General features: G+C 56.4%; 1 protein-coding gene across 3 annotated transcripts in view; it reads right to left on the reverse strand.

Annotated features, from left to right (window-relative positions):
* WNT9A (Wnt family member 9A) overlaps positions 1–2217 on the reverse strand; it is a 178905-nt gene extending 176688 nt beyond the window's left edge. For 2 of the 3 annotated variants that reach the window (XM_073677175.1, XM_073677177.1), the window contains exon 1: positions 2011–2217. In XM_073677175.1, coding sequence (XP_073533276.1) covers positions 2011–2090 — 80 coding nt within the window. In that variant the 5' untranslated portion in view covers positions 2091–2217. Of the gene's footprint in view, positions 1–1827; positions 1952–2010 lie in introns of those variants that run through there. The other variant, XM_073677176.1, reaches the window with a different exon arrangement.
* Between the last annotated feature and the right edge of the window lie 15125 nt (positions 2218–17342).

Genomic DNA, 17342 nt, shown 5'->3' on the forward strand with positions numbered 1-17342 from the left:
AGGAGTCAACGTACCAGAGAGGGACGGCAAGGAGTCAACGTACCAGAGAGGGACGGCAAGGAGTCAACGTACCAGAGAGGGACGGCAAGGAGTCAACGTACCAGAGAGGGACGGCGAGGAGTCAACGTACCAGAGAGGGACGGCGAGGAGTCAACGTACCAGAGAGGGATGGCGAGGAGTCAACGTACCAGAGAGGGACGGCGAGGAGTCAACGTACCAGAGAGGGACGGCGAGGAGTCAACGTACCAGAGAGGGACGGCGAGGAGTCAACGTACCAGAGAGGGACGGCGAGGAGTCAACGTACCAGAGAGGGACGGCGAGGAGTCAACATACAAGAGAGGGACGGCGAGGAGTCAACGTACAAGAGAGGGACGGCAAGGAGTCAACGTACCAGAGAGGGACGGCGAGGAGTCAACGTACCAGAGAGGGACGGCGAGGAGTCAACGTACCAGAGAGGGACGGCGAGGAGTCAACGTACCAGAGAGGGACGGCGAGGAGTCAACGTACCAGAGAGGGACGGCGAGGAGTCAACGTACCAGAGAGGGACGGCGAGGAGTCAACGTACCAGAGAGGGACGGCGAGGAGTCAACGTACCAGAGAGGGACGGCGAGGAGTCAACGTACCAGAGAGGGACGGCGAGGAGTCAACGTACCAGAGAGGGACGGCGAGGAGTCAACGTACCAGAGAGGGACGGCGAGGAGTCAACGTACCAGAGAGGGACGGCGAGGAGTCAACGTACCAGAGAGAGACGGCGAGGAGTCAACGTACCAGAGAGGGACGGCGAGGAGTCAACGTACCAGAGAGGGACGGCGAGGAGTCAACGTACCAGAGAGGGACGGCGAGGAGTCAACGTACCAGAGAGGGACGGCGAGGAGTCAACGTACCAGAGAGGGACGGCGAGGAGTCAACGTACCAGAGAGGGACGGCGAGGAGTCAACGTACCAGAGAGAGACGGCGAGGAGTCAACGTACCAGAGAGGGACGGCGAGGAGTCAACGTACCAGAGAGGGACGGCGAGGAGTCAACGTACCAGAGAGGGACGGCGAGGAGTCAACGTACCAGAGAGGGACGGCGAGGAGTCAACGTACCAGAGAGGGACGGCGAGGAGTCAACGTACCAGAGAGGGACGGCGAGGAGTCAACGTACCAGAGAGGGACGGCGAGGAGTCAACGTACCAGAGAGGGACAGCTTTTATACACTGTATCTAGAACACAAGCAAAGTGCTGCTGCTCCTCCAGTATAGATCTATGTAGCGTCTACAGAATAGATAGAATGTATTCCAACCGGTCCAGAATAGATACATGCACCCCAGCATCTCCAGAATAGATACATGCACCCCAGCATCTCCAGAATAGATACATGCACCCCAGCATCTCCAGAATAGATACATGTACCCCAGCATCTCCAGAATAGATACATGCACCCCAGCATCTCCAGAATAGATACATGCACCCCAGCATCTCCAGAATAGATACAATGTATCCGCCAGAATAGATACAATGTATCTCAACTCCACTAGCATGGATACATGTACCGCAGGTCGTCCACAATAGATACAATGTATCCAGCTCCTCCAGATGAGATACAATGAACCCCAACTTCTTCAATATAGATACATGTACCGCAGGTCGTCCAGAATAGATACAAGTACCGCAGCTCCTCCAGATCAGATACAAAGTAGCGCAGCTCCTCCAGATCAGATACAGTGTAGATCTCCGGAGCCGGTGGATCTGTTTGCAGCACAGCTTCTCCCAGCGGTTGCAGCTCAGATACATTGTATCACAGATCGCAGCAGACACAATGTAACTCCGGCTCAGATGGTTTGTACCTCTCTACAGGTGCCGGTGTCATCGCTTAGATACATTGTACCTCCGCTGCCGTCAGGTCCCGGTGCCTCCAGCTCAGATACTCGGTATCACTGCCAGCACTGAGTGTCGCAGCCGCCTCTGATCCCGCAGGTCCCGCTGCCATCAATCCCCGCAGGTTCCTGGCGCTGCAGATTGTCACCTACCCGAAGTTAGCTGCCGCCGGTCCGCTGGAGAGGAGGACTACAAGTGACAGCCATCCCAGCAAGCCCTGTCCCTCCAGCATCTTGCTGCGGCTCTGTTGCTGACCATCTCGCTCGTGGAGTTTGTGTTGGAGTTTTGCTTCTCGCAGATCTGCGCTTCTTATAGACCCGAGGCGGAGCCGCAGCCCCCCGCGCCAGCAGCCCTCCTCCGGCACTACTCCTCCCAGCAGCTGCCCTTCCTCCTCTCCTCCTCCTCCTCCTCCTCCTGCTGCTGCTGCTGCTGCATACACGTGCCTGCACATCACACCCGGGACTGACACCCGGCCGGCGGCTTAACCCCTGCACTGCCACCGTGCCCGGGAACCTGAGCCAGCGGTGCCAGAGCCAACCTAACCCTACAGTGCCAGCCTAACTCTGCACGGTGCCAACCTAACCCTACAGTGCCAGCCTAACTCTGCACGGTGCCAACCTAACCCTACAGTGCCAGCCTAACGCTGCAGTGCCAGCCTAACCCTGCACGGTGCCAGCCTAACCCTACAGTGCCAGCCTAACTCTGCACGGTGCCAACCTAACCCTGCACAGTGCCAGCCTAATCCTGCACAGTGCCAGCCGAACCCTACAGTGCCAGCCTAACCCTAAAGTGCCACCCTAACCCTGCACAGTGCAAGCCTAACCCTACAGTGCAAGCCTAACCCTGCACAGTGCCAGCCTAACCTTACACAGTGCCAGCCTAACCCTACAGTGCCAGCCTAATCCTGCACAGTGCCAGCCTAACCCTGCAGTGCCAGCCTAACCCTACACAGTGCCAGCCTAGCCCTACAGTGCCAGCCTAACCCTACAGTGCCAGCCTAACAATAAAGTGCCACCCTAACCCTGCACAGTGCAAGCCTAACCCTGCACAGTGCCAGCCTAGCCCTACAGTGCCAGCCTAACCCTACAGTGCCAGCCTAACAATAAAGTGCCACCCTAACCCTGCACGGTGCCAACCTAACCCTACACAGTGCCAGCCTAACCCTGCAGTGCCAGCCTAACCCTACAGTGCCAGCCTAACCCTACACAGTGCAAGCCTAACCCTGCAGTGCCAGCCTATCCCTACAGTGCCAGCCTAACCCTGCACAGTGCCAGCCTAACCCTGCAGTGTCAGCCTAACCCTACACAGTACCAGCCTAACCCTGCAGTGCCAGCCTAACTCCTACACAGTGCCAGCCTAACCCTGCACAGTGCCAGCCTAACCCTGCAGTGCCAGCCTAACCCTACAGTGCCAGCCTAACCCTGCAGTGCCAGCCTAACTCCTACACAGTGCCAGCCTAACCTTACACAGTGCCAGCCTAACACTACACAGTACCAGCCTAACCCTGCAGTGCCAGCCTAACCCTACAGTGCCAGCCTAACCCTGCACAGTGCCAGCCTAACCCTGCAGTGCCAGCCTAACCCTACAGTGCCAGCCTAACCCTGCACAGTGCCAGCATAACCCTGCACAGTACCAGCCTAACCCTGCACAGTGCCAGCCTAACCCTGCAGTGCCAGCCTAACCCTACACAGTGCCAGCCTAACCCTGCAGTGCCAGCCTAACCCTACACAGTGCCAGCCTAACCCTGCAGTGCCAGCCTAACCCTACACAATGCCAGCCTAACCCTTCAGTGCCAGCCTAACCCTACACAGTGCCCACCTAACCCTGCAGTGCAAGCCTAACCCTACACTGTGCCCGCCTAACTCTGCAGTGCCAGCCTAACCCTACACAGTGCCCGCCTAACCCTGCAGTGCCAGCCTAACCCTACACTGTGCCCGCCTAACTCTGCAGTGCCAGCTTAACCCTACAGTGCCAGCCTAACCCTATACAGTGCCAGCCTAACCCTACACAGTGACAGCCTAACCCTGCAGTGCAGCCTAACCCTACCGTGTCAGCCTAGCCCTACACAGTGCCAGCCTAACCCTGCAGTGCCAGCCTAAACCCTACAGTGCCAGCCTAACCATACACAGTGCCAGCCTAACCCTGCATTAACAGCCTAAACCCTACAGTGCCAGCCTAATCCTACACAGTGCCAGCCTAACTCTGCAGTGCCAGCCTAACCTTACAGTGCCAGCCTAACCCTACACAGTGCCAGCCTAACCCTGCAGTGCCAGCCTAACCCTACAGTGCCAGCCTAACCCTACACAATGCCAGCCTAACCCTGCAGTGCCAGCCTAACCCTACAGTGCCAGCCTAAACCCTACAGTGCCAGCCTAACCCTACACAGTGCCAGCCTAACCCTGCACAGTGCCAGCCTAACCCTGCAGTGCCAGCCTAACTCCTACACAGTGCCAGCCTAACCCTACACAGTGCCAGCCTAACACTACACAGTACCAGCCTAACCCTGCAGTGCCAGCCTAACCCTACAGTGCCAGCCTAACCCTGCACAGTGCCAGCCTAACCCTACAGTGCCAGCCTAACCCTGCACAGTGCCAGCATAACCCTGCACAGTACCAGCCTAACCCTGCACAGTGCCAGCCTGCCCTGCAGTGCCAGCCTAACCCTACACAGTGCCAGCCTAACCCTGCAGTGCCAGCCTAACCCTACACAATGCCAGCCTAACCCTACAGTGCCCGCTTAACCCTACAGTGCCAGCCTAACCCTACACAGTGCCAGCCTAACCCTACAGTGCCAGCCTAACCCTACACAGTGACAGCCTAACCCTGCAGTGCCAGCCTAACCCTACAGTGTCAGCCTAGCCCTACACAGTGCCAGCCTAACCCTGCATTAACAGCCTAAACCCTACAGTGCCAGCCTAACCCTACACAGTGCCAGCCTAACCCTGCAGTGCCAGCCTAACCCTACAGTGTCAGCCTAGCCCTACACAGTGCCAGCCTAACCCTGCAGTGCCAGCCTAAACCCTACAGTGCCAGCCTAACCCTACACAGTGCCAGCCTAACCCTGCAGTGCCAGCCTAAACCCTACAGTGCCAGCCTAACCCTACACAGTGCCAGCCTAACCCTGCATTAACAGCCTAAACCCTACAGTGCCAGCCTAATCCTACACAGTGCCAGCCTAACCCTGCAGTGCCAGCCTAACCCTGCACAGTGCCAGCCTAACCCTGCAGTTCCAGCCTAACCCTACACAGTTCCAGCCTAACCCTACACAGTGCCAGCCTAAATCTGCAGTGCCAGCCTAACCCTACAGTGCCAGCCTAACCCTACACAGTACCAGCCTAACCCTGCAGTGCCAGCCTAACCCTACACAGTGCCAGCCTAAACATACAGTGCCAGCTTAACCCTGCAGTGCCAGCCTAAGCCCTACAGTGCCAGCCTAACATTACACAGTGCCAGCCTAATCCTGCAGTGCCAGCCTAACCCTACACAGTGCCAGCCTAACCCTAGAGTGCCAGCCTAACCCTACACAATGCCAGCCTAACCCTACAGTGCCAGCCTAAACCCTACAGTGCCAGCCTAACCCTACACAGTGCCAGCCTAACCCTGCACAGTGCCAGCCTAACCCTGCAGTGCCAGCCTAACCCTACAGTGTCAACCTAACCATATACAGTGCCAGCCTAACCCTACACTGCCAGCCTAACCCTGCACAGTGCCAGCCTAACCCTACAGTGCCAGCCTAAACCCTACAGTGCCAGCCTAACCCTGCAGTGCCAGCCTAACCCTACAGTGCCAGCCTAAACCATGCAGTGCCAGCCTAACCCTGCATAGTGCCAGCCTAACCCTGCAGTGCCAGCCTAAACCCTACAATTCCAGCCTAACCCTGCACAGTGCCAGCCTAACCCTACAGTGCCAGTCTAACCCTACAGTGCCATCATAACACTACAGTGCCAGCCTAACCCTGCACAGTGCCAGCCTAACCCTGCAGTGCCAGCCTAACCCTGCACAGTACCAGCCTAACCCTACAGTGCCAGCCTAACCCTGCACATTGCAAGTCTAACCCTGCAGTAACAGCCTTATCCTGCAGTGCCAGCCTAACCCTGCACAGTGCCAGCCTAACCGTGTAATGCCAGCCTAAACCGTACAGTGCCAGCCTAACCCTGTACAGTGCCAGCCTAACCATGTAGTACCAGCCTAAACCCTACAGTGCCAGCCTAACCCTGTACATTGCCAGCCTAACCCTGCAGTGCCAGCCTAACCCTGCACAGTGCCAGCCTAACCCTGCAAAGTGCCAGCCTAACCCTACACAGTGCCAACCAAACCCTACACAGTGCCAACCAAACCCAGCACAGTGCCAGCCTAACCCTACCGTGCCAGCCTAACCCAACACAGTGCCAGTCAAACCCAGCACAGTGCCAGCCTAACCCCTACACAGTGCCAGCATAACCCTACAGTGCTAGCCTAACCCTGCACAGTGCCAGCCTAACCCTACGGTGCCAGTCTAACCCTACAGTGCCAGCCTAACCCTACAGTGCCAGTCTAAACCTACACAGTGCCAGCCTAACCCTACATTGCCAGCATAACCCTACACAGTGCCAGCCTAACCCCTACAGTGCCAGCCTAACCCTACAGTGCCAGCCTAACCCTGCACAGTGCCAGCCTAACCCCTACAATGCCAGCCTAAGAATACACATTGCCAACCTAACCCTACAGTGCCAGCCTAACCTTACACATTGCCAGCCTAACCCCTACAGTGCCAGCCTAACCCTGCAGTGCCAGCCTAACTCTGCACAGTGCCAGCCTAATCCTATACAGTGCCAGCCTAAACCTACAGTGCCAGCCTAACCCTACACAGTGCCAGCCTAACGCCTACAGTGCCAGCCTAACCCTACAGTGCCAGCAAAACCCCTACAATGCCAGCCTAACCCTGCAGTGCCAGCCTAACCCCGCACAGTGCCAGCCTAACCCTACAGTGCCAGCCTAACCCCTACAGTGCCATCCTAACCCTGCACAGTGCCAGCCTAACCCCTACAGTGCCAGCCTAACTCCTACACAGTTCCAGCCTAACCCTGCACAGTGCCAGCCTAACCCTGCAGTGCCAGCCTAAACCTACAGTGCCAGCCTAACCCTGCAGTGCCAGCTTAACCCTGCAGTGCCAGCCTAAGCCCTACAGTGCCAGCCTAACATTACACAGTGCCAGCCTAATCCTGCAGTGCCAGCCTAACCCTACACAGTGCCAGCCTAACCCTACAGTGCCAGCCTAACCCTACACAATGCCAGCCTAACCCTGCAGTGCCAGCCTAACCCTACAGTGCCAGCCTAAACCCTACAGTACCAGCCTAACCCTACACAGTGCCAGCCTAACCCTGCACAGTGCCAGCCTAACCCTGCAGTGCCAGCCTAACCCTACAGTGTCAACCTAACCATATACAGTGCCAGCCTAACCCTACACTGCCAGCCTAACCCTGCACAGTGCCAGCCTAACCCTACAGTGCCAGCCTAAACCCTACAGTGCCAGCCTAACCCTGCAGTGCCAGCCTAACCCTACAGTGCCAGCCTAAACCATGCAGTGCCAGCCTAACCCTGCATAGTGCCAGCCTAACCCTGCAGTGCCAGCCTAAACCCTACAATTCCAACCTAACCCTGCACAGTGCCAGCCTAACCCTACAGTGCCAGTCTAACCCTACAGTGCCATCATAACACTACAGTGCCAGCCTAACCCTGCACAGTGCCAGCCTAACCCTGCAGTGCCAGCCTAACCCTGCACAGTACCAGCCTAACCCTACAGTGCCAGCCTAACCCTGCACATTGCAAGTCTAACCCTGCAGTAACAGCCTTATCCTGCAGTGCCAGCCTAACCCTGCACAGTGCCAGCCTAACCGTGTAATGCCAGCCTAAACCGTACAGTGCCAGCCTAACCCTGTACAGTGCCAGCCTAACCATGTAGTGCCAGCCTAAACCCTACAGTGCCAGCCTAACCCTGTACATTGCCAGCCTAACCCTGCAGTGCCAGCCTAACCCTGCACAGTGCCAGCCTAACCCTGCAAAGTGCCAGCCTAAACCCTACAGTGCCAGCCTAACCCTACACAGTGCCAACCAAACCCAGCACAGTGCCAGCCTAACCCTACCGTGCCAGCCTAACCCAACACAGTGCCAGCCAAACCCAGCACAGTGCCAGCCTAACCCCTACACAGTGCCAGCATAACCCTACGGTGCTAGCCTAACCCTGCACAGTGCCAGCCTAACCCTACGGGGCCAGTCTAACCCTACAGTGCCAGCCTAACCCTACAGTGCCAGCCTAAACCTACACAGTGCCAGCCTAACCCTACATTGCCAGCATAACCCTACACAGTGCCAGCCTAACCCCTACAGTGCCAGCCTAACCCTACAGTGCCAGCCTAACCCTGCACAGTGCCAGCCTAACCCCTACAATGCCAGCCTAAGAATACACATTGCCAACCTAACCCTACAGTGCCAGCCTAACCCTACACAGTGCCAGCCTAAACCTACAGTGCCAGCCTAACACCTACAGTGCCAGCCTAACCTTATAGTGCCACGCTAACCCTACACAGTGCCAGCCTAACCCCAACAGTGCCAGTCTAACCCTGCACAGTGCCAGCCTAACCCCTACAGTGCCAGCCTAACCCTGCACAGTGCCAGCCTAACCCTGCAGTGCCAGCCTAACCCTGCACGCTGCTAGCCTAATCCTACATGGTGCCAGCCTAACCCTACAGTGCCAGCCTAACCTTACACATTGCCAGCCTAACCCCTACAGTGCCACCCTAACCCTGCAGTGCCAGCCTAACTCTGCACAGTGCCAGCCTAATCCTATACAGTGCCAGCCTAAACCTACAGTGCCAGCCTAACCCTACACAGTGCCAGCCTAACGCCTACAGTGCCAGCCTAACCCTACAGTGCCAGCAAAACCCCTACAATGCCAGCCTAACCCTGCAGTGCCAGCCTAACCCCGCACAGTGCCAGCCTAACCCTACAGTGCCAGCCTAACCCCTACAGTGCCATCCTAACCCTGCACAGTGCCAGCCTAACCCCTACAGTGCCAGCCTAACTCCTACACAGTTCCAGCCTAACCCTGCACAGTGCCAGCCTAACCCTGCAGTGCCAGCCTAAACCTACAGTGCCAGCCTAACCCTGCAGTGCCAGCCTAACTCCTACACAGTGCCAGCCTAACCCTACACAGTGCCAGCCTAACACTACACAGTACCAGCCTAACCCTGCAGTGCCAGCCTAACCCTACAGTGCCAGCCTAACCCTGCACAGTGCCAGCCTAACCCTGCAGTGCCAGCCTAACCCTACAGTGCCAGCCTAACCCTGCAGTGCCAGCCTAACCCTGCACAGTGCCAGCCTAACCCTGCAGTGCCAGCCTAACCCTACAGTGCCAGCCTAACCCTGCACAGTGCCAGCATAACCCTGCACAGTACCAGCCTAACCCTGCACAGTGCCAGCCTAACCCTGCAGTGCCAGCCTACCCCTACACAGTGCCAGCCTAACCCTGCAGTGCCACCCTAACCCTACACAGTGCCAGCCTAACCCTGCAGTGCCAGCCTAACCCTACACAATGCCAGCCTAACCCTACAGTGCCAGCCTAACCCTACACAGTGCCCGCCTAACCCTGCAGTGCCAGCCTAGCCCTACACTGTGCCCGCCTAACTCTGCAGTGCCAGCTTAACCCTACAGTGCCAGCCTAACCCTATACAGTGCCAGCGTAACCCTACACAGTGCCAGCCTAACCCTGCACAGTGCAAGTCTAACCCTACACAGTGCCAGCCTAACCCTACACAGTGACAGCCTAACCCTGCAGTGCCAGCCTAACCCTACAGTGTCAGCCTAGCCCTACACAGTGCCAGCCTAACCCTGCAGTGCCAGCCTAAACCCTACAGTGCCAGCCTAACCCTACACAGTGCCAGCCTAACCCTGCATTAACAGCCTAAACCCTACAGTGCCAGCCTAACTCTGCACGGTGCCAACCTAACCCTGCACAGTGCCAGCCTAACCCTACAGTGCCAGCCTAACCCTGCACGGTGCCAGCCTAACCCTACAGTGCCAGCCTAACTCTGCACGGTGCCAACCTAACCCTGCACAGTGCCAGCCTAACCCTACAAAGTGCCAGCCTAACCCTACAGTGCAAGCCTAACCCTGCACAGTTCCAGCCTAACCCTGCACAGTGCCAGCCTAATCCTGCACAGTGCCAGCCGAACCCTACAGTGCCAGCCTAACCCTAAAGTGCCACCCTAACCCTGCACAGTGCAAGCCTAACCCTACAGTGCAAGCCTAACCCTGCACAGTGCCAGCCTAACCTTACACAGTGCCAGCCTAACCCTACAGTGCCAGCCTAATCCTGCACAGTGCCAGCCTAACCCTGCAGTGCCAGCCTAACCCTACACAGTGCCAGCCTAGCCCTACAGTGCCAGCCTAACCCTAAAGTGCCACCCTAACCCTGCACAGTGCCAGCCTAACCCTACAGTGCCAGCCTAACCCTACACAGTGCCAACCTAACCCTGCAGTGCCAGCCTAACCCTACAGTGCCAGCCTAACCCTGCAGTGCCAGCCAAACTCCTACACAGTGCCAGCCTAACCCTACACAGTGCCAGCCTAACCCTGCACAGTGCCAGCCTAACCCTACACAGTGCCAGCCTTACCCTGCAGCGCCAGCCTAACCCTACAGTGCCAGCCTAACCCTACACAGTGCAAGCCTAACCCTGCAGTGCCAGCCTATCCCTACAGTGCCAGCCTAACCCTGCACAGTGCCAGCCTAACCCTGCAGTGCCAGCCTAACCCTACACAGTACCAGCCTAACCCTGCAGTGCCAGCCTAACTCCTACACAGTGCCAGCCTAACCCTGCACAGTGCCAGCCTAACCCTGCAGTGCCAGCCTAACCCTACAGTGCCAGCCTAACCCTGCAGTGCCAGCCTAACTCCTACACAGTGCCAGCCTAACCTTACACAGTGCCAGCCTAACACTACACAGTACCAGCCTAACCCTGCAGTGCCAGCCTAACCCTACAGTGCCAGCCTAACCCTGCACAGTGCCAGCCTAACCCTGCAGTGCCAGCCTAACCCTACAGTGCCAGCCTAACCCTGCACAGTGCCAGCATAACCCTGCACAGTACCAGCCTAACCCTGCACAGTGCCAGCCTAACCCTGCAGTGCCAGCCTAACCCTACACAGTGCCAGCCTAACCCTGCATTGCCAGCCTAACCCTACACAATGCCAGCCTAACCCTTCAGTGCCAGCCTAACCCTACACAGTGCCCACCTAACCCTGCAGTGCAAGCCTAACCCTACACTGTGCCCGCCTAACTCTGCAGTGCCAGCCTAACCCTACACAGTGCCCGCCTAACCCTGCAGTGCCAGCCTAACCCTACACTGTGCCCGCCTAACTCTGCAGTGCCAGCTTAACCCTACAGTGCCAGCCTAACCCTATACAGTGCCAGCCTAACCCTACACAGTGACAGCCTAACCCTGCAGTGCCAGCCTAACCCTACAGTGTCAGCCTAGCCCTACACAGTGCCAGCCTAACCCTGCAGTGCCAGCCTAAACCCTACAGTGCCAGCCTAACCATACACAGTGCCAGCCTAACCCTGCATTAACAGCCTAAACCCTACAGTGCCAGCCTAATCCTACACAGTGCCAGCCTAACCCTGCAGTGCCAACCTAACCCTGCACAGTGCCAGCCTAACCCTGCAGTTCCAGCCTAACCCTACACAGTGCCAGCCTAACTCTGCAGTGCCAGCCTAACCCTACAGTGCCAGCCTAACCCTACACAGTGCCAGCCTAACCCTGCAGTGCCAGCCTAACCCTACACAGTGCCAGCATAAACCTACAGTGCTAGCTTAACCCTGCAGTGCCAGCCTGAGCCCTACAGTGCCAGCCTAACATTACACAGTGGCAGCCTAACCCTGCAGTGCCAGCCTAACCCTACACAGTGCCAGCCTAATGCTACAGTGCCAGCCTAACCCTACACAATGCCAGCCTAACCCTGCAGTGCCAGCCTAACCCTACAGTGCCAGCCTAAACCCTACAGTGCCAGCCTAACCCTACACAGTGCCAGCCTAACCCTGCACAGTGCCAGCCTAACCCTGCAGTGCCAGCCTAACCCTACAGTGCCAGCCTAACCCTGCAGTGCCAGCCTAACTCCTACACAGTGCCAGCCTAACCCTACACAGTGCCAGCCTAACACTACACAGTACCAGCCTAACCCTGCAGTGCCAGCCTAACCCTGCACAGTGCCAGCCTAACCCTGCACAGTGCCAGCCTAACCCTACAGTGCCAGCCTAACCCTGCACAGTGCCAGCATAACCCTGCACAGTACCAGCCTAACCCTGCACAGTGCCAGCCTAACCCTGCAGTGCCAGCCTAACCCTACAGTGCCAGCCTAACCCTACACAGTGCCCGCTTAACCCTACAGTGCCAGCCTAACCCTATACAGTGCCAGCCTAACCCTACACAGTGCCAGCCTAACCCTACAGTGCCAGCCTAACCCTACACAGTGACAGCCTAACCCTGCAGTGCCAGCCTAACCCTACAGTGTCAGCCTAGCCCTACACAGTGCCAGCCTAACCCTGCATTAACAGCCTAAACCCTACAGTGCCAGCCTAACCCTACACAGTGCCAGCCTAACCCTGCAGTGCCAGCCTAACCCTACAGTGTCAGCCTAGCCCTACACATTGCCAGCCTAACCCTGCAGTGCCAGCCTAAACCCTACAGTGCCAGCCTAACCCTACACAGTGCCAGCCTAACCCTGCATTAACAGCCTAAACCCTACAGTGCCAGCCTAATCCTACACAATGCCAGCCTAACCCTGCAGTGCCAGCCTAACCCTGCACAGTGCCAGCCTAACCCTGCAGTTCCAGCCTAACCCTACACAGTGCCAGCCTAAATCTGCAGTGCCAGCCTAACCCTACAGTGCCAGCCTAACCCTACACAGTGCCAGCCTAACCCTACACAGTGCCAGCCTAAACCTACAGTGCCAGCTTAACCCTGCAGTGCCAGCCTAAGCCCTACAGTGCCAGCCTAACATTATACAGTGCCAGCCTAACCCTGCAGTGCCAGCCTAACCCTACACAGTGCCAGCCTAACCCTACAGTGCCAGCCTAACCCTACACAATGCCAGTCTAACCCTGCAGTGCCAGCCTAACCCTACAGTGCCAGCCTAAACCCTACAGTGCCAGCCTAACCCTACACAGTGCCAACCTAACCCTGCACAGTGCCAGCCTAACCCTGCAGTGCCATCATTAAAGTGCAAGATATGATATACAGCAAGTAGTAAACACTAAGCACACCCAACCACTCAAGACATGAACAGGGGAGCAAAGAATATTGCTACAGTACCCCATAATCTATACAAATTCTAGAAGCAATAGTGGACAAAAGGCAATGCAAGTGGATACATATAAGGCTGAATAATAAAGCATCAAAAAGGTAGTCAAGGCACTAACCCAAGGGCTGAAAGTACCCCGAATGGGGAAAGGGAGAGTACAAAAAGTGCAAAAAACACCTACCCAACGCGCGTTTCGCGTGGACAATGCGTTGCTTTCTCAAGGGACGGTGCGGTGTTATCCATCCAGGACCTTTAAGTATCGTTGGCAACCGGTCACGTGTAGTAACACGTGACCGGCAGCCAACCAATGACGCTGCTGAGAACGGCGCATGCGCATCCAGAAGGCCGCGCCCCCCCGCCGCATCCCCGGCAGTCAAGCCCGAGGGTGCACGCGCCGAGCCAGTCAAAGAACCAACCGGCACAGCGCATGCACGGACATGAAGACGCCGGGGAGCGGCACGGGAACGCGGCCACGGGAGGCGCACGCGCACCACAGCGCCACCAATGGTAAATGGAGGAACGGCCAGCTTTCCTTCCCTCTTGTTGGACTTCAAATTAACACTATGCCACGTGGAATCAAATTATTTTATGTTATGCTATTGTGCTTATTATACTATACTGTGTTATTATGCATATACATATGAGTGTTATGTTATGTTGTGGCTTTTTGTATCCTGTTTTTTGTTCTAAGGGGGTTTACAGCTGGCCGTTACTACACGTGACCGGTTGCCAACGATACTTAAAGGTCCTGGATGGATAACACCGCACCGTCCCTTGAGAAAGCAACGCATTGTCCACGCGAAACGCGCGTTGGGTAGGTGTTTTTTGCACTTTTTGTACTCTCCCTTTCCCCATTCGGGGTACTTTCAGCCCTTGGGTTAGTGCCTTGACTACCTTTTTGATGCTTTATTATTCAGCCTTATATGTATCCACTTGCATTGCCTTTTGTCCACTATTGCTTCTAGAATTTGTATAGATTATGGGGTACTGTAGCAATATTCTTTGCTCCCCTGTTCATGTCTTGAGTGGTTGGGTGTGCTTAGTGTTTACTACTTGCTGTATATCATATCTTGCACTTTAATGATGCCTACCTGAGGCCTGTTGTTTTTGGGGGGGTTTTCTGCTCCTTTTGCACACATCATGATTCATGTTCCCTCTTATGGATCCTATATGTATCTTTTAATGTATTTATACCAATAATAAAGTTTCTCTTCTATTTGCATTTTGAAAAGCTCCATTCCTGTCTTTTGTTGTCCACAGTGCCAGCCTAACCCTGCAGTGCCAGCCTAACCCTACAGTGCCAGCCTAAACCATGCAGTGCCAGCCTAACCCTGCATAGTGCCAGCCTAACCCTGCAGTGCCAGCCTAAACCCTACAATTCCAGCCTAACCCTGCACAGTGCCAGCCTAACCCTACAGTGCCAGTCTAACCCTACAGTGCCATCATAACACTTCAGTGCCAGCCTAACCCTGCACAGTGCCAGCCTAACCCTGCAGTGCCAGCCTAACCCTGCACAGTACCAGCCTAACCCTACAGTGCCAGCCTAAACCTGCACATTGCAAGTCTAACCCTGCAGTAACAGCCTTATCCTGCAGTGCCAGCCTAACCTGCACAGTGCCAGCCTAACCGTGTAATGCCAGCCTAAACCGTACAGTGCCAGCCTAACCCTGTACAGTGCCAGCCTAACCATGTAGTGCCAGCCTAAACCCTACAGTGCCAGCCTAACCCTGTACATTGCCAGCCTAACCCTGCAGTGCCAGCCTACCCTGCACAGTGCCAGCCTAACCATGCAAAGTGACAGCCTAAACCCTACAGTGCCAGCCTAACCCTACACAGTGCCAGCCAAACCCAGCACAGTGCCAGCCTAACCCTACCGTGCCAGCCTAACCCTACACAGTGCCAGCCAAACCCAACACAGTGCCAGCCTAACCCCTACACAGTGCCAGCATAACCCTACAGTGCCAGCCTAACCCTGCACAGTGCCAGCCTAACCCTACGGTGCCAGTCTAACCCTACAGTGCCAGCCTAAACCTACACAGTGCCAGCCTAACCCTACATTGCCAGCATAACCCTACACAGTGCCAGCCTAACCCCTACAGTGCCAGCCTAACCCTACAGTGCCAGCCTAACCCTGCACAGTGCCAGCCTAACCCCTACAATGCCAGCCTAAGAATACACATTGCCAACCTAACCCTACAGTGCCAGCCTAACCCTACACAGTGCCAGCCTAAACCTACAGTGCCAGCCTAACACCTACAGTGCCAGCCTAACCTTATAGTGCCACGCTAACCCTACACAGTGCCAGCCTAACCCCAACAGTGCCAGTCTAACCCTGCACAGTGCCAGCCTAACCCCTACAGTGCCAGCCTAACCCTGCACAGTGCCAGCCTAACCCTGCAGTGCCAGCCTAACCCTGCATGCTGCTAGCCTAATCCTACATGGTGCCAGCCTAACCCTACAGTGCCAGCCTAACCTTACACATTGCCAGCCTAACCCCTACAGTGCCAGCCTAACCCTGCAGTGCCAGCCTAACTCTACACAGTGCCAGCCTAATCCTATACAGTGCCAGCCTAAACCTACAGTGCCAGCCTAACCCTACACAGTGCCAGCCTAACGCCTACAGTGCCAGCCTAACCCTACAGTGCCAGCAAAACCCCTACAATGCCAGCCTAACCCTGCAGTGCCAGCCTAACCCCGCACAGTGCCAGCCTAACCCTACAGTGCCAGCCTAACCCCTACAGTGCCAGCCAAACCCAGCACAGTGCCAGCCTAACCCTACCGTGCCAGCCTAACTCTACACAGTGCCAGCCAAACCCAGCACAGTGCCAGCCTAACCCCTACACAGTGCCAGCATAACCCTACAGTGCCAGCCTAACCCTGCACAGTGCCAGCCTAACCCTACGGTGCCAGTCTAACCCTACAGTGCCAGCCTAACCCTACAGTGCCAGCCTAAACCTACACAGTGTCAGCCTAACCCTACATTGCCAGCATAACCCTACACAGTGCCAGCCTAACCCCTACAGTGCCAGCCTAACCCTACAGTGCTAGCCTAACCCTGCACAGTGCCAGACTAACCCCTACAATGCCAGCCTAAGAATACACATTGCCAACCTAACCCTACAGTGCCAGCCTAACCCTACACAGTGCCAGCCTAAACCTACAGTGCCAGCCTAACCCCTACAGTGCCAGCCTAACCCTGCACAGTGCCAGCCTAACCCTGCAGTGCCAGCCTAACCCTGCACGCTGCTAGCCTAATCCTACATGGTGCCAGCCTAACCCTACAGTGCCAGCCTAACCCTGCACAGTGCCAGCCTAACCCTGCAGTGCCAGCCTAACCCTGCACGCTGCTAGCCTAATCCTACATGGTGCCAGCCTAATCCTACAGTGCCAGCCTAACCTTACACATTGCCAGCCTAACCCCTACAGTGCCAGCCTAACCCTGCAGTGCCAGCCTAACTCTGCACAGTGCCAGCCTAATCCTATACAGTGCCAGCCTAAACCTACAGTGCCAGCCTAACCCTACACAGTGCCAGCCTAACGCCTACAGTGCCAGCCTAACCCTACAGTGCCAGCAAAACCCCTACAATGCCAGCCTAACCCTGCAGTGCCAGCCTAACCCCGCACAGTGCCAGCCTAACCCTACAGTGCCAGCCTAACCCCTACAGTGCCATCCTAACCCTGCACAGTGCCAGCCTAACCCCTACAGTGCCAGCCTAACTCCTACACAGTTCCAGCCTAACCCTGCACAGTGCCAGCCTAACCCTGCAGTGCCAGCCTAACCCTACAGTGCCAGCCTAACCCTGCAGTGCCAGCCTAACTCCTACACAGTGCCAGCCTAACCCTACACAGTGCCAGCCTAACCCTGCAGTGCCAGCCTAACCCTACAGTGCCAGCCTAACCCTGCACAGTGCCAGCCTAACCCTGCAGTGCCAGCCTAACCCTACAGTGCCAGCCTAACCCTGCACAGTGCCAGCATAACCCTGCACAGTACCAGCCTAACCCTGCACAGTGCCAGCCTAACCCTGCAGTGCCAGCCTAACCCTACACAGTGCCAGCCTAACCCTGCAGTGCCAGCCTAACCCTACACAGTGCCAGCCTAACCCTGCAGTGGCAGCCTAACCCTACACAATGCCAGCCTAACCCTACAGTGCCAG

Source organism: Phyllobates terribilis, unplaced genomic scaffold (genome assembly GCF_046119375.1).
Source record: "Phyllobates terribilis strain yellow unplaced genomic scaffold, ASM4611937v1 Scaffold_4__5_contigs__length_816908805, whole genome shotgun sequence".
In the NCBI taxonomy this organism is placed as follows: Eukaryota; Metazoa; Chordata; class Amphibia; order Anura; family Dendrobatidae; genus Phyllobates; species Phyllobates terribilis.